General features: G+C 42.0%; 2 protein-coding genes across 3 annotated transcripts in view; one reads left to right on the top strand and one right to left on the bottom strand.

The window, feature by feature from the left end:
* The window catches only part of LOC135343952 (uncharacterized), a 162,586-nt gene that overhangs the window by 38,465 nt on the left and 100,853 nt on the right, over window positions 1-23,268 (bottom strand). The gene's annotated exons all lie outside the window — the stretch shown is intronic.
* Window positions 8,639-23,268, top strand: part of LOC135343930 (FYVE and coiled-coil domain-containing protein 1-like) — a 31,223-nt gene continuing 16,593 nt past the window's right edge. The window contains exons 1-22 of one of the 2 annotated variants that reach the window (XM_064540961.1): window positions 8,647-8,812; window positions 9,150-9,272; window positions 10,361-10,473; window positions 10,735-10,841; window positions 11,132-11,275; window positions 11,482-11,602; window positions 11,747-11,923; window positions 12,208-12,327; window positions 12,649-12,735; window positions 12,877-12,975; window positions 13,140-13,268; window positions 13,521-13,997; window positions 14,209-14,283; window positions 14,554-14,679; window positions 15,422-15,591; window positions 15,946-16,078; window positions 16,374-16,447; window positions 16,689-16,810; window positions 17,108-17,213; window positions 17,517-18,168; window positions 19,486-19,592; window positions 19,669-19,910. In XM_064540961.1, the coding sequence (XP_064397031.1) occupies window positions 8,767-8,812; window positions 9,150-9,272; window positions 10,361-10,473; window positions 10,735-10,841; window positions 11,132-11,275; window positions 11,482-11,602; window positions 11,747-11,923; window positions 12,208-12,327; window positions 12,649-12,735; window positions 12,877-12,975; window positions 13,140-13,268; window positions 13,521-13,997; window positions 14,209-14,283; window positions 14,554-14,679; window positions 15,422-15,591; window positions 15,946-16,078; window positions 16,374-16,447; window positions 16,689-16,810; window positions 17,108-17,213; window positions 17,517-18,168; window positions 19,486-19,592; window positions 19,669-19,720 (3,360 nt within the window). In that variant the 5' untranslated portion in view covers window positions 8,647-8,766 and the 3' untranslated portion in view covers window positions 19,721-19,910. Of the gene's footprint in view, window positions 8,813-9,149; window positions 9,273-10,360; window positions 10,474-10,734; window positions 10,842-11,131; window positions 11,276-11,481; window positions 11,603-11,746; window positions 11,924-12,207; window positions 12,328-12,648; window positions 12,736-12,876; window positions 12,976-13,139; window positions 13,269-13,520; window positions 13,998-14,208; window positions 14,284-14,553; window positions 14,680-15,421; window positions 15,592-15,945; window positions 16,079-16,373; window positions 16,448-16,688; window positions 16,811-17,107; window positions 17,214-17,516; window positions 18,169-19,485; window positions 19,593-19,668; window positions 19,911-23,268 lie in introns of those variants that run through there. The other variant, XM_064540962.1, reaches the window with a different exon arrangement.

Genomic DNA, 23,268 nt, shown 5'->3' with positions numbered 1-23,268 from the left:
GAGCCAGTTAAAGGAACAGTAATTTATTCCGTAACTGATAACAGGGGCATAAAATAACAACTTTCTCGAGTTCAGTTAAAGTATTGAGGATAGATCTACATCTTCCTGCTCTGGTATAGCTAGCCTAACATTAGCCAATAGCACCTGCAAGTCATGGTGTTATTAAACTCTGCACTTAGTCAGCAAGAGAGCTAATTATGAGTAAGTACTGTGCAAGATCTAGTCAGCAAGGGACATCTAGATTTACTTAGACCATGAGGCTGAGGCTACAAGCATAGATACCATCTACACTGCAAGTTATAAGTGGGGGCATCGCTGGAGGGGCGCTAGTGAAATAGGGCCGTGGGGGGGCCCCAAATCACTAGCGTTTTAGGGCCCGGGGGCGCTGAAATGGGGGACCCCGCCCCCGGCCATAAAACGTTAGCGATTTGGGGTGTTGGGGGGGGGGCTGTTGCACTAGCGGTATAGGCCCCCTATAGTGATATAGGGCCTCCCTAGCCTAGAGAAGTCTATTCTGAGCAGTGGAGTCACAGTACAGCCTAATTGGAGGTTGAGTTGAGAATCAATGGCTATAATAATTATTTAGATCTAAACTTCCAGTATACAGAATATATTACTAGCCTATAATCTGTGCTGCTTGGTCACTGAGGATAACAGTATACCGTAATTGATGTAATTACAGCGCCACTATAATTTAACCGCCACGTCAGCATCAGCATAATTTTTTAGGTCCCAAAAAAGCGCCAACCGTTGTTGGAATTATTTTTTTCTGGCGCTTATAAAAAAGCTTGTTTGAGACATCAAGACAATCATCCTTCATTTTTGACTTCCTTCACTTCTAAACAGTTGTCTAACCCATAGCTACAGTCAATGAACGTTGTTCACAAGTCATTTAGCTCTCAACGCGGGTTAACGGTGCAGCTTGCAAGTGAAACTGAGCTAGACCACGCCCATTTTGTCTACAAATTCTATACTAGCTGTTGTTAGGCGCCAGCTTGGGTTGAACGCAATTTTTTGTGCTCTAAAGATGCGCCACTCAGAAGTGGAATTAATTTTTTCTGGCGCTGTAATTACATCAATTACGGTGTAAGGCAGCCATAATTATGTGCAAAATACCTCGTTATACAGTGACTATGTGGTAGCACATAGCCATTGTATATAGACCTACACACACTGACAGCACATGTCTATACTGAGAATACAGTTTAGAGCAGCAGCCGCAGCCCATGCACTTTGTGCATAAATTATTAATTGTTATCAAGAACTTTTCCTGGTGAAGTTGAGCAAATCAAAGGGCAAGAAATAGTAGAGGATGGTATAGTCAGCATGCACCTGTGGACACACTTGTTCTTTTTTCCAGTGGATGTAATGTTAGTCTCATGAATCAGCCGCACCTTTGGTGTCCAAAGGTGCGGCTGATTCATGAGACTAATGTAATGTAATGTGTGCATGTTTTTACCTCTATCTCTACCCTATGTACGTAGAGCAAGGCTGTATTATATGGTTTTTGACAGTAATGTATGTCTCACTCTGCATGTTGAAATCGGATCATAGTTGCAGTATAATTATTATGTTGCAGGTTTGGGAAAGTTTGTGTTGTGAACGGAGATACCACACCAAATTAAAGGAGTATAATATTATAATTATGGCTGTTTTGTATTGTGCGGCTCCTTCCTCTTGCATGATTGGATTGCCTCTGGTGGCATGTACAGACCATTGCCATGGCAGGGGTATTAGTCATAGTGGCAGCTAGCCAACCAACCAGGCTGAATATTCACTATCCTTGAAACACCTAAGTCAGCTTATATACCTTGGCATTAATTGAGACCACTGATTCTGTTCTTGTAATAATTGTGTACCTCTATATACCAGCCATATATTGCAAAAAGTGGTCTTGTATTTAGACCTATAGATCTGATCTATCATTGCACAAAAGCTTGCATCTTCAATGGAATTATATTGGCCTATGCAGAATGTTTTCAAAATGTCTCATAAAACTTCTACTTGCCCAGGAAATGTACAGAACAGAATGTAACAGAAAGTAAAACAGTAATTTATTGATAAATTCCAATTAACAGTTCACCAGGAGATCTTCCAGCCCACCACCTTGTTATCGAACCCAGAGGAGAAGAGATTGCAGCGGTCAGGAGTCACATGACTGTCACATGACCATGCCACACTGTACACCATCCTCCGATGTCCCTGCACAATAGTATACAGTCACATATACACAATACAATGCTACATGCATGTATAACCGTGCAGACTGACGTATACCACACACTAATACAGTGTGTTGTATATGTCTAGCAAAACTTAATTCAATGCTGTATTGGTGATTCTAACATTTATTTCTTAAGAAACACATGCAGTCAGCTGACCTCAAATGCATCTGCAGATTTCTTGGCATAATTATAAATAATTATATGAAACCTACATGTATCAGATACATGTACAACATTTCGGTATACATGCAGCAGCTCACCTGTCTATTCCTCCTGGGCAGGCTGGCTAGTCTGGTCCCTGCAAGGTCGTACAGTTTAATGTGTCCATTATCCAGAGGCACAGCCAACACCCCCCTCTCATCATGGCTGATCGAGATCCTGGAAAAGTGGGTGTAGTGGTATAGAGTGTACAGAATACAGAGTGATGGATCTTTTGTACTGCGTGATCATGTTAAAGATACAAAGTATACATGCATGTAACATGTACAATCATGTGGAGTTGAATAACACAATACACTGCATGCTGGTGGCTCTGCTCACCTGTTCACTCCACACTCTAGTCTGACTGAGTCCACAGGTGCCCTCATGTTACGGAGATCCCATATCTAACACAAAAGAAAACATTATCACAGTATCATTTTATAGTGAAACCTGAAAATGGTAGAAATATCCGTTATGCAGAGGTTTTTGTATTGGGGTAGGAACATGCTATCACTTGTTCATTACAACGGAGCCTGCATGCTGATTTTACGACTTGGAACACACTCCCTCACCCACCCACCCACCACACCTACACACCTTAATAGAGTGATCATCAGAGCCGCTAACAACGTACTCTCGGCTACTGAAAGCTGCCGAGTTGACAGGTTTAGAGTGTCCCTGAAATACGTTCACTGAGTGAATGGGCGGAGCTCGGAAGTCCCAGAGTCTAAAAGTCGCATCCTCTGATGAGGTAACGAGCAGTTGTTGAGTGGGATGGGCACAGACATGGGTCAACTCAAGGTCGTGACCTGTGTGTGTGTGAGGGGGGGGGGGGGGGGGTAAAGTGAGCAATTGCATCGAAATGACTTATAGAACTACATCCACCATGTGAACTGACTACAATGGAATGAAAGACAATAGGAATAATAACAATGAAGACAATGGTATTGTCAAAAGTAATTTGCAGTTTAATTCAGGCTTGTGTTAATGAGATGAACTAACTACCAAGGGACAAGACATCAACTATGTGTTATAAGTGCAGTAGCATTTCTCTCCTTGAGGCATACGGTAGAGAAACGATGCTTAGTCACTCCACACTCCTAAAGGTGATCCTCACCTTCCAGAGAGTGGATGACTTGAGAGGACTCGAAGTCCCACAGTTTGGCAGTCCTGTCCCATGAACCACTCACTAACTTCTTACCCTCTGACATCCAGTCACAACTAATCACTGGGGCTGGAGGAGGGACAGGGTGTGTTAAATGCACGCTATTTGACAATACAATACAATACATGAAGCCAAGATCACTCACAGACTGTCATAATATAATAAATTCCACGAGAGAATAGAACAAGCTCGATCTCTATACTGGGCACTGCTCGGAAAAGCACAATTCGTATTTTCAGTGGTTTAATTGTACTCATCCACAAAAGGACAGTAAATTGTATTTACGAATTGGTACATTAGTTTGCATGTACATGTAAGTGTAGATTCAGGTATGAAAAGGGAACACTATACATTTGGCAAACAGAAGTGCCCCTCTAGCTCTTCTCTAGCTCTCACCTTTGTGAGCTGTGAGTGTGATGAAGGGATGTTTGACATTAGCGGCAGGAGAGGATTGCTGAGTCATCATTTCAGCTGCAGGTTCAACCACCTCCTCATCCGAGCAGTTACGTTCATCACCAGACGAGTCAAACGATCGCTGAAACAGCAGAGAGAGAAATAATTATACAGTGTATATATAATAGGATCCATTGGTACGTGCTAAGTAAAATACAAACTGGTACAGAACATTCTTGAAATGGAAATGTACGCAATGTGTATAGCGCTCTAAGGAAAGTATAAGAGTAAAGTTAAGCAAGGATATAATCCCATGCTTCTTTTTTCATTTCTATCCGAAAAGAATCAACGCATCATTAGTACATGTACATGTATATAGTAGGTATTATGAGAATACACAATCCTAACTCAAGTTTATGAGCACTATCAAAGCCAACATAATTCATTTCAACTCTACACTCACATTTTTCTCCATTCTGTGTGGCGTGCTCACGCTTGTGTTCCAGATGTGTACAGTATTATCACCTGACCCGGACGCTATTAGTGACTCTCGGGGGTGAAAGGTCACAGAGTTCACCGACCCCGTATGACCAGTGTAGCGTAGCAGCATGTGGGTGGAGTCAGTATCCCATATACAAGCTGTACCGTCTGTGTGTGTGTGTGTGTGTGTGTGTGTGTGTGTGTGTGTGTGTGTACATGTGTATGGTGAGTGTGAGTGTGTGTGTGTGTGTGTGTGTGTGTGTGTGTGTGTGTGTGTGTGTGTATGGTGAGTGTGTGTGTGTGTGTGTGTGTGTGTGTACATGTGTATGGTGAGTGTGTGAGTGTGTGTGTGTGTGTGTGTGTGTGTGTGTGTGTGTGTGTATGGTGAGTGTGTGTGTGTGTGTGTGTGTGTGTGTGTGTGTGTGTGTGTGTGTGTGTGTGTGTGTGTGTGTGTGTGTGTGTGTGTGTGTGTGTGTGTGTGTGTGTGTGTGTGTGTGTGTGTGTGTGTGTGTGTGTGTGTGTGTGTGTGTGTGTGTGTGTGTGTGTGTGTGTGTGTGTGTGTGTGTGTGTGTGTGTGTGTGTGTGTGTGTGTGTGTGTGTGTGTGTGTGTGTGTGTGTGTGTGTGCATGTGTATGGTGTGTGTGTGTGTGTGTGTGTGTGTGTGTGTGTATGGTGTGTGTGTGTGTGGTTGTTCCCAAGAACATACTGATTATATTTTGGAGAGGAGGTTCCACAGTAAATTAATGTGAAAACAGAGCAGTAGTGATCTTATATGTATAGTGTTTTAGTTAGTTTAATGACCCTGTACCAGCTGATACGGTAAAGGATCATCTAGATCAAAAGCTCCATCCGGTCATACCTGCAGAGGCTGTGGCAATGAGAGGTTTCCCGTATCGTGAGTGAGCCACTTGCCACACCCCATCACGATGACCAGCGTACACACGCACCTGGGAGCAGTCCGCCACGCTCGAGCGACTCTGTGAGGGGGGGTATAAGTAAAATCAGTATTACATTTTACTCATCTAATTTGTTTGTAAAAGCATCGAAACCTAGCTGACTCAAATTTTTCTGTGGAAATTAATACTGTTACAAATCATGTGTTATAACAGAGCCTGAGAGGGTAACCGCACATTATACACGGAATACATACCGTACCCTCGCGAAAATAAGCCCATCTTGAATAAACACCCATCCCCTCTTTTGCTTCGAAGTTCTTGCACGAAGGTATTTTCACTCGATTATAAGCACACCCAGAATATAGAGTTTAGCATGCGCAGTAGCTGAATGCCACATGTTAACTACTAATTTTAGTGAAGAAAGGAAGTTTTAGGTAGCAGCTAGTAAGACTATACTCTTTGCTGGACCAAGATCAGACATATCACTTTCTCTGTATGGATCAGTTTGCCCTTGAAGATGTATATGCAGGGAACAAGTAGTCCTATATGCTGAGAAAGGAAAACACAAAGTCCAAGAAAGTTATCACACAGGCCAATTTTGCAGGTTACCTTGCCTTGGTTTTCTGAAACAAAGTACCTGATAGCTGCTCTGTAGGAGTATGACCTACTATCCTTTGAGAAGTTTCTGCTAACATCTGACATCGACAAGCAACGAATAGAGTCAGAGTTCACTTCTTCATGTTCATTCTCTTGTCATGATTTAATCATACTCATGCATTAGTTTATAACATTGTTGTTGTCAATGAAATGTTCATACTATGTAAATGAAAACACAATAAAGTAATAAAGAATTGGCATAGAGCAAGTGTAAACCTCGATTTGAGGCCGCAGGTGGGCGTATATTCGAATGAAAACTCGCCGTTCGCGATTAAACGCCCAGTCCCCTAATAAGCCTAGACTTCTTGCAGAAAAGGGTGCATGGGCTTATTTTCGCGAGGGTATACGGTACATGTAATTAAGTAGATTTCACTGTTTTTGTAAACAGCAGTTAGAAGCACAAAGACTAGTGTACGAAACCAAGCAACACACAGAGTACATACATACAATGTATACCTTCTTTGATGGAGTGTAGGTCTTGAGCTTCCTAGTGATATTCTGACCAGCTGCAGGAACAGAGCAAATACATATAAAATATGTATAGCCCATACTGGTGGTGGTGGTGGTGTTCACCCAGTGGTGTTGATACTAACCACCTCTAGACCACCGCTATACACAAAATAACCATTTACAAAAGGCGAATTTGTGATTTTAAAATTCATGGGCATATCACTTACAGATCTTAATCTTCCTGAGTGGCGTGTTCGTAGTTGCTAGGGAGTGCTCCACTGAGAGGGTGGGCAGGGCCTCCACATCCACACTACTGTGTCTCTCATTGTGCAGTGTCTCTAACTTCTCCACACGATCTCGTACTGGAGGGGGAGGGGTGTGAGACAGGCAGAGTCGGTCAGACCCAAGCAAGAAGAATAATGTACGGAACTCCGCTTTTCTATTATATCTGTTATGCTGTACACCTTTTGTGGAGTGTACATGATTATGACAGTAGCAAGTGGTTGTACATTGTACCTAGCTATGTACATGTAATTATAGTTATATGCGAAGTGGACAATTCAATATTAGGGCTGAATTACAGTACATATGTACATGTACATCAATATTAGTGCATGGGTACAAAGTGTGAGGCCGTAGCTCTCATTGCTGAATGGTGAATACTGGAGTCCGCTCCTTCTATAGATAGTCAGGAATGTGACAACTTTAGGATATATAATTTATATGCAACGTACATTGTATAGTACATGTATATATAGATCTATGTGGGAGTGTTGAGTTTATCTTGACTGGTATTCACATTGTGTAAGCATGCTAGCAGTGTTGTTGAAACACAATTCTCTGATGTACACTGTACATGTATCGTGCTACTGTACACACTGTGTTTATTGTATAGGGACCGAGTGTAGCTTCTATTCGACTACTGCATGTACAGAAACTTGGCTCAATCTACTAAACACACACACATACATGCAGTGTATCTACACAGCACACAATGTATAATTATTCCTGAGCTACATTTCTACAAACTGGTCCGCCAAATATTCATTTTGATGGTGGCATATAAAGGTGAATGGAAAAATAGTTGGCATAAAAACAGTGCTAACAATCAAAGGATTAAAGGGCGTTGTTTTAGGACGATATGGGCTACATGTTGTACGTACAGGTACAATGGACCACGCCTTCAGGCTATGAAGACAAACTTCACAACCTTTGAAAGGATTCACTGATACCAACACCTCAGATCCATCAACCACAAAATAAACACAGTTAAAAATGAAAAGCAGTACTTATACTTTCTGCAAACCACACACACACACAGCATCGACAACTGTAGCTAGATGATGGGAGATTTAAGAGTACGAGAATAGATCTAGACTTGACGTATTGTTTAGTGCACGTAGGAAAAAAATCACCTCTTAATAAGTTCAGCCATTTAGCTCAACACCTCATGACGCACACTAGCAACTCACATGCTGTGTTCTCTGCATGCAGTTGGTCAAACTCGTGTTCAACAAGTGCCAGTAGCTCCAACAGTCGTGTCTTGTACCCTTCTGCCCCACCACCGCCACCATGGTGCTTACGCTGTGCTTCTTATCTCCCTCTCTTTCACGACCGAAGATATCCAATAACTTCTTGCTCTTCTTGTCTGGCTTCTTGAACGACATGGTAGCAGACTGTGTGTGTGTGTGTGTGGGGGGGGGGGAGGTCAAGTTATCACGTACAGTTTATAAATACAGAGACCCCTTAACAGGTGAAGCGTATACAACAGTGAGTCTTTTAAAATCTACCTAACGAGCTACAGAACATATTAAACGACATGTACAGGCGTGTAGCATCAGATCTATTGCATCGACTGTCCGTACAATGTAGTGCTTGGGAGCTGTTACCATAGATAATAGCTGTTACAGATATATAGCATGCAGGTAGAAAACAAAGCCTCTGTAATCAATAACAATAATCCAACTTGTTCTTGTGGTTTTTAATGGCTACACGTTTTTTACATGAAAACTACAAGTACATACCAATCTCCAGTAGTACAAAACAACACCAGCTAGCTTGGTGAAGCTATCTCTTGCAAACTGAGCTACTGTAGACCTCGACTGTAGACACGCACTTCTTTGACTGCACTTTCACACTGTTTACATACACATTCCACGTGATGGCTTTTTAATCTGATTGTTGCTTAGCTTTGCAGTTTTAGGGTCATCATCAAAGCTAACGAGGTCAGCTTCAGGCCGGCCCAGGCACTATACTATACTAGTATACTAGAGCTAGCTACATTGTTTGTGCCAGGAGAATGGATATCGAGCTAATCCCAGAAGACATCATTGCTACACTGGAGGGTGAGCTTTGTTCAAATACTTTATTTTGCTGTTTTGTTATGTTTGTAGGTACACTACCTTGTAAAAACATTGTACATTTACATGCCTTATAATTAATTTTGCAAATGCACATCAATCATTGTGTAGTGTTAATTTGTTACCCACTACACCACCCCCCACCCACTACACTACCCCCCACCACCCACTACACCACCCCCCACCCACTACACCACCCCCCACCCACTACACTACCCTCACTACACTACCCCCCACCACCCACTACACTACCCCCTACCACCAACTACACCACCACCCACTACACCACCCCCAACCACCAACTACACTACCCCCCACACAGGTAGCGTAGAGCGTCTCAAAGTGTTGTACAAGGAGAGACGGAGCTCCGCCCTCTCTGACGATGTCACCGAGGTGATGCAGCTTTGCATGACCGTAGAGGCTGTCCTCAGGCATATGCAGAAAGGTGCGTACAATGTACAGGTACATATTTAGTTGGCTAGTAATGTCTATGTAAAGTCTACCACACTGCAGTAAATACAGCTGGTACGTGATCGCCTTAGGCCAAAAATTGAAAAATGCTTACTGTCTGTGTACGTGTTTTTGAGCAACAAACTGTCAGAGTGTTGTTTAAGATCACAATAAACATGTCAGTAATGTACCTACAGTGTATATAGCTATTATAGTGTTTTGTTTTGTTCTACAAAATTAATGTTCCATGAGTGTGTACTTTCGTGTTGCTGTTATATATTCCCCTACTGGCCTCATTGTGAACATGGCCACCATTACTGACCACCAAACCAACCATAGCACACGGATGGTTACAAACACCAAATGACAGTTTGTACTTATATAATGCAGTGCTTGAGAGATAACAATAACATACCGTGTATAAATGTCAGTGGAGTGTATGCATGGCTACTTCAACACACAGCAAGAGCTGATAGCATTATGTACATGTACGTACACTGTGTATCATGTTGTGTATTTGTAGTTATGCTTGTTGTGTCTGTGTACAGTATCGCAGCATTCCTGACAGTGTGTGTGTACTAATGGTATTCAGTCACACCACCACCTGTCAGAACCCTCACACAATGAATGCCATTAGTCGTGACTATTTTCACTTGATTAATGCACTGAATTCTGTTTATCATTTTCTGCAAGCTCAGTAGTTGATAGCAACAACTGGCTATTTTAGAGTGCTTCATGAACTCCCTTCAAGCCTGAGCAGTGCATAGAGACTATAGAGCTGCTTGTTGTGATTGTATTTTGTTTGTTGTCTGTAGAATAATTGCGTTACATTATGTGATTTGATTACAATGTTGACACTTAATAAATTTACATAGTGAAAGTTTACCAGTGGTAATCATGTAGTAATGAAAGTAAAATGGTAGCCACTAGAGTAGTGGTGTCAGTGAGGTGAGGTAATGGTCGGGATGGTAACTATCACTTGTTTTGCATCTTGTGCACCCCATTAATGATGTCCTAACTATTAGTACGTACTGTACACCCTCACACTCACACACCCACCCACCCCACACACACACTGCACAGAGAAGTCCAGTTTCTGGGGCGAGCGTCGTGACTACTGGCACTATCTGAGTGAGGGGGTGGGGGAACTGAAGGCACTCGACAGCATCGTCAAAATAGTGCAAGCTCAGCAACAGGTGAGAGAGGGATGGGGGCTAATACATGTAACGTTGGAGAATTTGAGGTAAACGAGAGGTCAGTTTCGATTAATAGATAGCTTTTCTACACAGAGCATTATTTTGATTCGGAGGATCATTTTGATCACTGAGGGACTAAAATCCACAATTTCTTTTTTTTTCATACAGTGCGTATACATTTATATAATGATTTTACACTGTTTACTACAGTTGGTGTAAGATGCTACCCAATTGTCAGTGATAGTTCATACCTGTGTCCAGGTGACGACAGGACTGGGTCGAGGGAGAGCACTCATCAGGAAGTGTTTGTGTGAAGGATTACTGGCTGACTGCATTCAGAACGCTGTCTCAAACACAAAGAGAACAAAGTGAGATCTGTGTTCCATACAAAGCCTCTATAGACTTCAGATTATTAATAACAAAGTAAGATATGTGTTCTGTTTATACACAACTCCGGTTGTATAAATGTGCCAAATTACATGTATGCATTTTATGAAGCATACTCAGTTACAAGTTCTATTTTCATTCGTTATAGTTGACTGTATTGGTACATGTACCTGTGCTGTAACCCTCACACCCTCACCCCCACACCCTCACACCCCCACACCCTCCACACCTTCACACTCCTCACACCCTCACACCCTCCACACCCTCACAGAGAGTGGTACCACGGGACGGCTATTCTCCTCACACCCACACTATCACACCGCGTCCTCACGGCATTGTACGACCTCTCACAAGTGTCCTTTGACCTCCAGTTAGAGGGTATTGACCTCGACGAGACTTGGCCATCCTTTGTACTGTGAGTATGGAACTGTACTACTCTAGTCATGTACTGTCTAGTGTTGAAATGGTGAAGGAAAGTTCCTGACTTCAGTACATGATTGTATGATGAGCCTTAACATGTGTAAAGCATCTTCAATAAATTTTTGAGCTCTGGATATTACACGGACTGTTCCCAATGGCTAGTTGTACATATATTAAATCCTCTTCCATTCCTACGTACAGTAAATCATTCGACAGTAATGGCAGTGGTGGTGGTGGTGGTCAGAAGGAGGTGGTGTTTGGAGGTATGGGTTCTCGTACTAAAGACGCTGCAGTGTTGGACAAGAGCAGACTCAGAATGAAGGTACAGAGAGAACACGGCTCCACCTCAGTTATATTGAAGCACATAACATGTACAATGTACCTGTACCTTTGCATTTTGCAATTGAAATCACCATACACTGTACATGTATAAGTAATTGTTGTTGTTTTGCACACGCACATGTAGCACTCTATTCTGGAGCAAGCGATTGAGGAACACCCGACAGAGATATTCGTTAAACACGAGGTGCCCTTTAACCTCCCTCTCGTGGGCTCACTGCTGGCGGAGATACGGGGCAATCTGATTGGACACTGTGACCAGGATCACATGGGTGCTCTCAAAAACGCTCTACCAGACTTGAAGGTTTGTAGAGTACAAAAATTGTGGATGCTTTATGCAATAGGGAGAATTGCCTGTATATTGCAAAAAAACACGAGGATTATCATGCTATTAGATACAGTGTATGTTTTATATCATGACGACCCCTTACCAAATCATGCCTCGATGATACGCGACCGTGTAATAAAAATAACGGAAGGGACTGTATGACTTTTATGACACCCTTACATGTACCTTGACAACTGAACGAATTATGTAATTATGTTCCTCAAAATTAGAAGGCCATATCGCCTATTTTGTATGTACAGGTGGACAAGCTTGATGACATCACATCGTGCCTGACTGTACTCAGTGAGTACATTGGCTCTTGGTCCCAGGGGGTCAGTGAGTGTAACACCAGTCTAGTGGACCAGCTCAAACTGCTCAAGGTACGTACAGTGTAACCAGTGGTAGTACATGTCTCTAGTGGTGGCTAGCCAACAGTGCCTGTAATAAAGAGGTGGCCTACGTAGCTGCTAACACAGGTCCAAACACATGCTATAGAGACGCTGGGGTCCATTAACCTGGCTGTATTATAGAGGGTGGTCTGCTTATAGGGTGACCACAATAGACAGGTTTCAGTGTTGTGCACTAATAGACAATTGAAGACACAACATGTGTCTTCAACATGTTTATAGAGAAAGTGAAAATTATGCCATTAATTGGCTGTAGCTCACTTCAACACTGAACTATTCCCCCCTCCCCCACAGGCACAGTTTGCTGACCTTGAGTTGCAACTGCAAGATACATTACTTGAGAGTGAAACCAGTGAGACCAGTCTTGTCACACAGATACAGGTACATGTACATGTATGTGTAGTGTCAGTGCTACATGTATCTAAACACATGTACGTAAATTACTGCTTCAAATCCATCGATCTTTTTTTCACTGTTCTTTAAAGAAAGAGAAGGCTACAGAGTTTTGTTTCCCTTGTACAGAGGTCCCGTCAAGATCTGAGAAGCTACGAGGGAGAAGCCCACCAACTCAGCGCTGAGAACGAGGCACTTAATAGAGAAAATATGGAACTACGCAGAAAGGTGGGAGAAAGATAATGCACACTGTACATTATAGACACTTTATTACGATTATTGATTATTACTTAACATCTATAAAACCGATTTAATATTTACATACTGTATATTGTACATTGTACGTCTGTAGCATGATGATACTATAGCTTATGACTGGCTAATCTCTTCAGATATCAGAGCTTGAGACTTTGAACTTTGACCTCGATGAGCAGTTGGTTTGCAGTGGCAGTGACACTGACAGTGTACCGAGGAACAGGTCGTCCACCATCCTGGAGGCTAGCCTGGTCGAGAAGGACATGGTGAGGGGGCGGTGTGGGAGTTGTGAGGAGAGGGGGCGGTGTGGGAGTTGTGAGGGTGGGGGAGGGATTTAAAGGCACATGGTGAGGGGGCGGTGTGTGAGTTGTGAGGGTGGGGGAGGGATTTGAAGGCAGGGGTGTGAGATCGATTGCTGTCCTCATGTACAGTACTAATCTTCTCACTATAATTATGTTGAACACTATATACATTAATTAATTGTGACTGTGGCTAAAACGATTTTCAATCTCTAACAGGACTTAGTCGAGGTCCAACGATCGCTAGAGAGCAGAGAACAAGAACTGATCCAACTCAAGACACAACTAGAGCAAGCCGAGCTGCAACTACGAGCCAGCACAGTCATCCAGGAGTCACTGACACAGTCACAGGCCAGTGTACTAGGGTTGACCTTTGACCTCGAGGCTAGCAAGGCTAGTGAACGGGAACTAAGCACCAAAATTGAGGAATTGGAACGAATAAAAGAAATCAATGTGAAAAAGTTGAGAACTGAATATGAAAGTGAGATTAAGGAATTAAGACGGACGTTTGAGGTAGAGCTAAGTGATGCGAAGGGAGCGTTGGAATTGGAGTTGGATAATTGTAAGAATGTTTTATATGAGAGGGACGAGGCGAGGGCAGAGCTCGGTTCCATGCAGGGTCTGGTTGAGAGCGAGACTGCATCTCTTCGGTTCCAAATCAGCACTCAGGCCTTTGATTTGCAAAGAGCACGAGAGGTAAGGAGAAATACATTTTTATTGTACATGTATGTAGTTCAGTGATGATCTGGATGGGGAAGTTTTAATAACAACTTTTCCCTTTAGTTTATTGTTTTGTATTGCAGTTGTTTTTTGATCGTTTTCCACATAAAATTCCCACTAGAGAAATTTGTTTATACATGTACCTTCAGATGAAGATTATCGCAGCTAAAATATTGTCTGTTTGCAGATGAACAAGGATCAGGAGAGATCGCTGAGTGAGCACAAGTCTCGTGTGGCTAACCTGGAGTCACAGCTGGGAGAGGTTTGTTCACTGTCTACATGTAGCTATATAGCTATCTGTCAATACCATACAGTAGCTAGATTGTATAGGGTGCAAAAGTTTCGTATTTCGAGCAACAATAGTACATGTAACAGCGTAAGTATTAATGTGCAATGATACAACACTGTACGTCACCATCCTGAGTTGTATAATGTACGATAAATATTGTTGTTATCAAATTGAAACAGCACACTGCTACATGTCTGTAACACTTGCCATACTTGTTGTCATCCCACCCCCTCTCTCTCTCAGGTGAACGAACGTTGTGAGGGAGCAGAGAGTCAGATAGAGGAGCTGAAGGTGGAGCTACTGGACATGGAGGGCATCCTCTCCACCAACAAGACAGAGCTGTCCTCCATCTCAGAGCAACTGGCAGAGGTGAGCAATATAGAGAAATTGTTAATATCTACATGTAGCTATAAGCCTGCCACTGTCTTACATGTAGTTAGCTAGTTGCTGTCGAGTGTAGTTACATGTAGGTGCTGCGTTTGGTTTTAGGGTTGCTACTCTGCCCCTCTCTTAGAATGCATGTCACATTTCATGAGTTACAGTAGTTTCTATGGAGTGTGTAGACGCTGCATTTGCTCTAGCTCCTACAATCACCTTTCACCTCATTTGAATTAGAATTTTAAAAGCAAAAATGCAACTTTAATTAGCCTCACAAATGTGTAGCTAATGCATACGGAGCCCCACTGTGTAGCTAGTGCATACGGAGCCCCACTGTGTAGCTAGTGCATACGGAGCCCCACTGTGTAGCTAGTGCATACGGAGCCCCACTGTGTAGCTAGTGCATACGGAGCCCCACTGTGTAGCTAGTGCATACGGAGCCCCACTGTGTAGCTAGTGCATACGGAGCCCCACTGTGTAGCTAGTGCATACGGAGCCCCACTGTGTAGCTAGTGCATACGGAGCCCCACTGTGTACACTGTAGTGGTTGACTTTTGTTTTCTCTAATAATTTTTGCATATTAAGTGAGGTGAACCTCTCAATAGCTGTCACCTTTGGAGGTAGACCACAACACACATGCTACATACATACATGCATGTATGTATGTAGATATGTGCGTGACTATTGTACACAACTGTATATATGCATAAATTTCTCCCTCCCACAACGACAGAAATCGCTGAGTCAGGACTTGGAGCGTTCCCAGACTTTACGACTGCACAAGCAGCAAGTGGAGGGGTTGTCCACTAAGATAAGGGAAGAGAAGGCGGAGCTTAGCCGACAAGTGGAGAGACTTAGTCAGGAGAACGAGGACATGAGAAAAGCCTTCAAGAGACTATTACAGTGAGTGAAAACATTTCCAATGGAACCCCCTCAGGCTCTAAATGAACTCCATCTCATGTTTGAGCATTTCCATCTACAAGTCCCTAAAGTGTCCATATTTAGAAGTTTCACTGTGTAACTGCTGTAACGATGGAGCGCAATGTGTGTGTCCTATACACATACATACGAAGAAATGAACTCTAAAGTTCAATGCTCCCGAAACATTGTCAGCACCAGAAAAAGTCACAGTATATTGAGCAAGGATTTGGTCAATCAATGACCATAATTATGCAGCCTTATGTCCAGTACAATCTGAGATACAGTCTGAGATTTGTTTTGGTAGTCGTACATGTATTTCAATATCACCCCCCCTAGACAAAAGGTGACTCTGTGGCAACATGCAGACAAGTTGGAGCAAGAACAGGTTGCCAAGGGAACGTGGATCAACGAGAAATCCATACCAGAGTGCATGGGATGTGGGATAACCTTCTCCGTCTTCAACAGAAAGGTTGGTGATTTGTGGGCTACACTCCTTCCGCACTTCAAAACTAAAATAATTATGCATTTACATGGAGTAGCTCTTTGGTAGCTGTATTACATCATAGTGGTACACACATGTACATGTGTATGATTAAATGCTTTCAGGCCCAAAGCTTCTGTTTTGTGAATAGCGTTGTGTATAAAGTCACAGTGTGTTTTCTGAAAGGCCAGATTACTTTATTATAGGAATGTCTAAACATACACAAATAATTGTTTGCACGTTCAGCTCAGCCCAGTCTTACAGAAATATCATTTCATTGCAGCATCACTGTCGTTCGTGTGGTAAGGTGTTTTGTACCAGTTGCTGTGACAAGAAAGCTCAACTGCCCTTCAGCAAGTGAGTACTTTTAGCGGCCAGCTCTGTTGGAAAAGGCTTTCTATTTACAGAGGCACATTTTAAATTTGGGTTAGATGCTAATGTACATGTAGTTTCATAGCAGCGTAGAAAATGCACCCATTGTCACAGAAATCTTTAGAAAAGCATTTTAAAACGGCCACTGGAATTGAGTTTTGTACAGTACATGTAGTCCATAATGCAATTTACCCGTTGATGATCTTTACCAAATCTCTTGACTCAGGGACCCAGTACGAGTGTGTGATGACTGCCATGATAAGATCCAGGACGTGAGGACACCAATGTCTTCCAAGATGGTCAACACTCTAGAGATGGAGAGTGTGGCTCTACCACAAGGCAGCAGCGGTAAGAGAGACTGACACTGTTGAAGGGAGGCTGATTAATGGACGCGTTGCCTATATAATAGTATGACCATGTATGTCCAATTTAATTGTAAAATTAGACCTGTCTATTGTGGTCACCTCTATAATGTACAGTTTCCATAGCGTGTGTTTAGACCTGAGCAGGCCACCTCTTTATTACAGTCACTGTCTGTCTGCCCAAAGGTGATGACCATATAGGTTTCACTGTATTATCCACTCCGCTTACTTGTGTTTATGGGTATACGACTCCCCTCCACCCTTATATGTACCCTCCCTTCAGGTCAGGCCATTATGGCAGGTCCCGATGAGGAAGGTGGTGAGGAGAATGGTACTGGATCTCGTAACTCTCTCAACATCACTCGAAACATGGAGGTCAATGGAAACAGGTCAGTGGGCGATAGTTACATGTACATGTATCCCATTCTAGTTTGTATATACCTACATTGTATTATTAATGTACATGTCTATGGAATTAGTTTCGTAGTATGCTTGCATGTATACATGTATACAAGTCTCTAGTTTGATCTAATGTTAGCATGCTGTATTTAACTGCACATACGTACATGTGTATGTAATGTAGTTTAAGTCAATTTCAAGGACGCCTTAGACCATTGTTAGGTCTGTACTGATATGACTGGCTGTCATTACCTCCCCCCCCACACACACCACACACACACACACACACACAGCCTCTTAGCACGACTCCACCAACAGAACATAGCTGGCAGTCTACCTTCCATCGATGACACTGGTAGCACTATTAGTGGTGACAACAGCTTTATGGAACTAGCCTCAAAGTATCTCGCACCAGGGGAACGAATATTCGATAATGAATCTTTAACTAGTGTAAATTCAAGCGATTATCTCGTTGATCCGGAGCTAAAACAAAGAGAAGCTGAAAAAATGAAAGGTGAACAAATCGACACTCCAGATGGAAATGTTCATATAAGCAGTGTGGAGGGGGGTGGTAGTGACGATGATGGATACTATGTTATTGAATCAGATCCTCAAAATTGTGTGTTTCCTGTTGGACTTGATTCTCCTGGTACCCCAAAACTTAACTTTGATGCGTTAGCCTCGAAACTGGCCAGTTTAGAAGTTACAAATACGATAGAAAAGTCACACGCTCGGCGGATATCAGATGGTAGTAGTTCTTCGTCTGGAGTTGCAAGGAGTTCAGAGTTCAAAGAGGTGGTGATAGATGGTGGTGGAGTACAGAATGTCCCCATGACTGTGGTGAGGATTGGTACGGCCATTGTTTGGGAGTTCAGCACAGAACCAAAGGGGATTGCGTTTGGAATCTGGTACAAAGAGAAGAAAGACAGTCAAAAAGAAGTGGAGGTCAGTGATGGTTATGTGATCGTTTTGTATATACAGTGGAACCTCCATAAAACGGACACCATTGGGGAACAGCCTTTCGGCCGTTATAGAGAGGTGGTCTTCCTTAGGAGGTTTCGATTGCCAGCTATATGTATGCTTTATGAGTCATTTCTTGCTGCAAATGAATGATTGAGCTTTGCTACATGTAACTGCTTCTTTAGCTCATACAAGTTTTGAAAAGGCTGTAGAGACAAACTACAGCTATGTTTTCACGATTGTGCAAAATAATGCTACAGGGATTTGAGGTGTTCTTGCAACTGTAATGTCGAGAGCGGAAGTACCTGTCACGTGAACCTTGGTAACAAGATTGAATTTTGGCTCATTCCAAACCAATTTTTCTCCAATAGAGCCTATTCATTTTTGTTAAACTGGGAAAACATCGACTTACATCAGAAAGCTAAGAGCCTTTGGTAAAGGCTTTGCACCACAGCAGGTTGTCAGCTGAAGCTATCCTTGAGATTCTATTAGTTTTGTGAGCTACTACTTGCCCCAGCCTGCCCGTAAGCTGTTGAAAGTGTATCACTAGTCTCAGTAAAATCTCTCTTAGGCTAGCTCCAGCTGGATACACAGTTTGTGTGACAGACTAATAGTAGTAGCTCACGATTGGGCTCAAATAGCTTTAGCTGTGGTGCAAAGGCTTGCAGATAATTATATGCGATATGCAGAGCAAAGCCTCCTGTAGTCTCGAATACCCACCTCAAGCTTTAGATTGAGGCGGGTATTCGAGACTAAGCCTCCTGTATAGGTCGATTTTCCCCCAAAATAAACAGGCCTAAAGGCTTTATTGGAGAAAAATTGGTTTGAAATGAGCCATAATTACGTAACTGTTCACGTGACAGGTACTTCCGCTCTCGACATTACAGTTGCAAGAACTCCTCAAATCCCTGTATCGCAGCAATAATTTTTTACTAATTCTGGGTGTGGCTGTCTGTTCTGGGAGGTTATTTTCCATTGCTAAAGCTGGTTGGGGACTAGAAAGCTGCTCGTTATACGGAGTAGAGAGGTGGTCGCTCCTGAGAGGTTGCTTTACTCATTGTATTTTCAATCCGGACCTGAGCTCTTGGTCGTTATATAGCGTGTAGTTGCTCTTCGGAGGTGGTCGTTAATGGAGGTTCCACTGTAGCCTCTCCTGAAGAAAAGCCATGCAACCTTGTTAAAAAGTCTAGGTTCCAAAATAATCAGTTTGTGTACAAAACAGCCCCTCAACAAAGGCCACTTCTGTTTACAGCCAAAACCATATAAACATGACAATAGATACCCATACCACCCCGTACACAGGTGCTTCCCCTGAAGAGGTGCATGTCCCACAAGGCCACACTGACAGGAGAGTATGTTGCACAGAAAAATGGAGTCTATGTACTCAAGTTTGACAACTGTCACTCAAAGTATGTTATTAATTCACTGCCCACATGCAGCAAGATATAATGTTTGTGTGCATTAAGATAACTGCTAATTCTGCAGGTACACAGGTCGCAAGCTGCTCTACAAAGTGTGGACTAGATCACCATTGTAACCATGCAACTTTAACATTCGCCATCATAATAATTATACATATCAGGTCTTTTTTTGTTGCTATTAAATTTTGTTTGTACGTATATATATATCATACAACAACGTACTTTGTGTGTATTTGTTAACTTGTTTCTGTGTGAGATATACCTACATGTATGATGATCTTTACCTAATAATTATTTAATTATTGGCTCATTTTAATTACTCAGGTGAGAAGCTTTTCATATTTTGTTGTAGGGTAAAATCCATTACATGTAATTTTTGTGCTGCATAATTATGCTGGCCAAATATCTGATTCATAATTATTCATTATAATTATGTAGATCTAGATGCAATGATGTGTCTTCCGCTATTAAACTATGAGCCCACTACTTATAAAACACATCACAAGTAAGTAATAATGTAATGGAATAGAATGTATATAGATACACATGCAGTCGGAATACTTTGCAAATAATGGTCGAAACGCAGAGGAGGTCCGACATGCATGCTTGCACGAATCACTCACAAGTTCAGTGCATTAATGTCATATTATTGCGGTCGTACGCGTGATAATGTCCAGGCCACAATGCACTAGCTATAGTAGTTGTAATGATTCGTGCATGCATGCATGTCAGACCTCCTCTGGTCAGAGTGTGCTGAGAATCTCAAAGCTATCAGAACATGATGGAGGTTGGTACCAAACTGTAGTGTACACCCTCAGCTATACTCCCATAAAATACACATTTGGGCATATGGGGGCGCGCCAATACATCCATGGGCAGAAAATTACCTTTACTTATAGCAGTCAGAAATATGTTGGTGTGCTGCGAAACAAGTGTATACAAGTTGCATGTGCAATGCAATTTACTTTCAGTCGATGGATTACAGTATACCCTATTACACATTACTGCTGCTCAAAAAGTTAATTGGACATCCTTTATATATATAGGACATGTTTGCACTGAACAATTGAGTCTATAATTATAATCAGGAGAGCCCATAATAATTACCCGAGGCGCGCGTGGGCGGCCACAGGACTGGTATAGAAGTCTGTTGGTTTGTTTGTTTGTGTGTGACATGTGAGTCTACTCACCTGGATGCCATAGCACTGCATTTCCAGCATGGATATAGCCTCCAAACAATAGTTTTAAATGTGACAGATTTCGATGTTAAAACTTTGTTGTCGTATAAAAGTTCGCAAAAGCTAAGAAGCTTGAACTAGCACGTTGGCCTTTATTCGAGGCACCCTACGTATTTACAGCTGAAGTGATCCCGTACCAGGAACAATGGAAAAGGGTCACTACAATAGAAAGCTAGAATTGTTAATGTTACTGGTTTGTTGTCTTGACTCTGCCTGGGATCCTACGTACTCCAGCCATACTTCTCGAGACTCCAGGCTTCTTTGCTGTTAGTCCACAGTGCATAAATCTATGTACCACTAAAACTCTGTTCTCAAATGTTTAGCATGCCTCCAGTCTGAGTTGCTGTGCTAGACAGCTCAGTCGTACATCACTATACATGCATGCACTGCATTATATCACTCTTCTGGTTTCTTTATAATAATTATGTCATCAGCTAGCCCAGGGTTTGCACTTTAGTGCTCTAGTTCTCTTATCTATGGGCTCCTGCATGATATAATGTACATTACCTGGTAGCATGTCAATTGTGCTGCGTAGACAAACCTATAATAATGCAATAGTTTATTTTCAGTCGATGGATCATGCAGTATCCTATATTTAACTTGTCACATTACTGTTGCAATAATTATAGATAGAGCAGGTGCATGCCTGGGATTAACCACCAAATAATTTATAGTTGAATGCATCATGCTGCAGATCTATAACTTACACTGTTCATGGGATTGCATGTGTGGTTTGGGATACTTTAATTATAATAGCTATTATTAATATTTTAGCAATTCTTAGAATAGACATGAATTACATTTTCTTGGACTCCATGCATTAACATGAATAAAGCATAGTAAACAGTATAAGACAGATGCGTCGCCCTCTATGAATCTTTTTAAGTTGTTTATATCGCTGCAGCTATTCCTATAAATATCTGCCACAAATTCATTTGACTCATGCAGAGCCAGACAAAGGGGGAGGAATCAATAGACATGAATATGAAGGACAAAATCATGTGACTCCTGCAGAGCCATACAAAAGGGGAGGAATCAATGGACATGAATATGAAGGACAAATTCATGTAACTCCTGCAGAGCCATACAAAAGGGGAGGAATCAATGGACATGATGAATATGAAGGACAAATTCATGTGACTCCTGCAGAGCCATGCAAAAGGGGAGGAATCAGTGGACATGCATGCATAAATATGAAGGGCACATGCATTGTATATATCTCTAAAAATCTGTATAATGTATACAAGATGTACATGTCATAGCAACCTCAAAAGTGCAGATATACCTTGGATTTATCCTAAATAAGCTCTAGAAATTAATCAGTTCAGTTGTGACTCTGGTTGACTGTATAATTCTTTTTTTAAAGCAGTCATTTGACAAGCGGTTTTCATATGTTTGCATATGCTATACTGTATACAATGTACTGTGTGATGTTTAAGCACATTACTTGTATCATTATTATATGCATTGCCCCAATGCAATCCATGCTTCAGTTATACATGCATGTACGTCCCATTAAGTGAGTACATTCATTCCAACACTATTCCATTGTGTTAACCCATAGATTGAGTAGTACTGTGTTTTGCAAGTTGCTTGTCATAGGGCACAGTAAATGGGCGTTGTCTATAGTACTACTGAGTCTGTACACTGTAAAAAATGGTGTGTGGTTTTGACGCAAGTGCGTGACTATTGTGGCAATTATTAGGAAAAAACGCAAGAAAAAACGCACGTTTGCCACAATAGCCACGCACTCTGCATCAAAACCACACATCATTTTTTACAGTGTAGTAAAGTAAATGTGTCTATTCAGCAAAAAAAATTTAATTTGCTAACTTAGTTAGCTAAGCTGTTAGTGTATATGCACATGCAGTACTCTGTTGACTTGCTATACCTCTGTTGCATGATTGAGCCAGTATGGGAGTTGTAGAAGTGCACAGTCACTAAAAGAGCAGGTAGATATTAGAGGATATAAACATTCCTGATTAGATCTAGTAACCACAATACTACAGAGACAACGCCCATTTACTGTGTGCAATGACAAGCAACTTGCAAAACATAGTACCGTATAGCGCGAAATGTTCGAGGGGCTTAATTTTCGCGGATTTCGTGGGTTAGAATTCTACACGAAAATTAAGTCATATTAGCTAAGGCCAGTACACAATAATAAGATTACCAAACAACAATTGATTCACACATTCTACGAAAATTGTTCTTTAATTAGAATTACCTGCTATCATGCAAATATTTAAAGGCGTGGCTTCCGGTAAGCAGTCATTCCGCGAACATTGTGCAACGAAATGGCTTTTATAGGCCAATCCACGATATATAAGTGCCTCGAAAATTTCGCGCTATACGGTATATACTCAATCTATGGTTAACCTACACTGTAAAAAATGATGTGTGGTTTTCAAGCAGAGTGCGTTGCG

Source organism: Halichondria panicea, chromosome 11 (assembly GCF_963675165.1).
Source record: "Halichondria panicea chromosome 11, odHalPani1.1, whole genome shotgun sequence".
Classification (NCBI taxonomy): domain Eukaryota; kingdom Metazoa; phylum Porifera; class Demospongiae; order Suberitida; family Halichondriidae; genus Halichondria; species Halichondria panicea.
The sequence above is the reverse complement of the archived record's forward strand: the minus strand, read 5'-3'. Positions and strand labels throughout refer to the sequence as shown.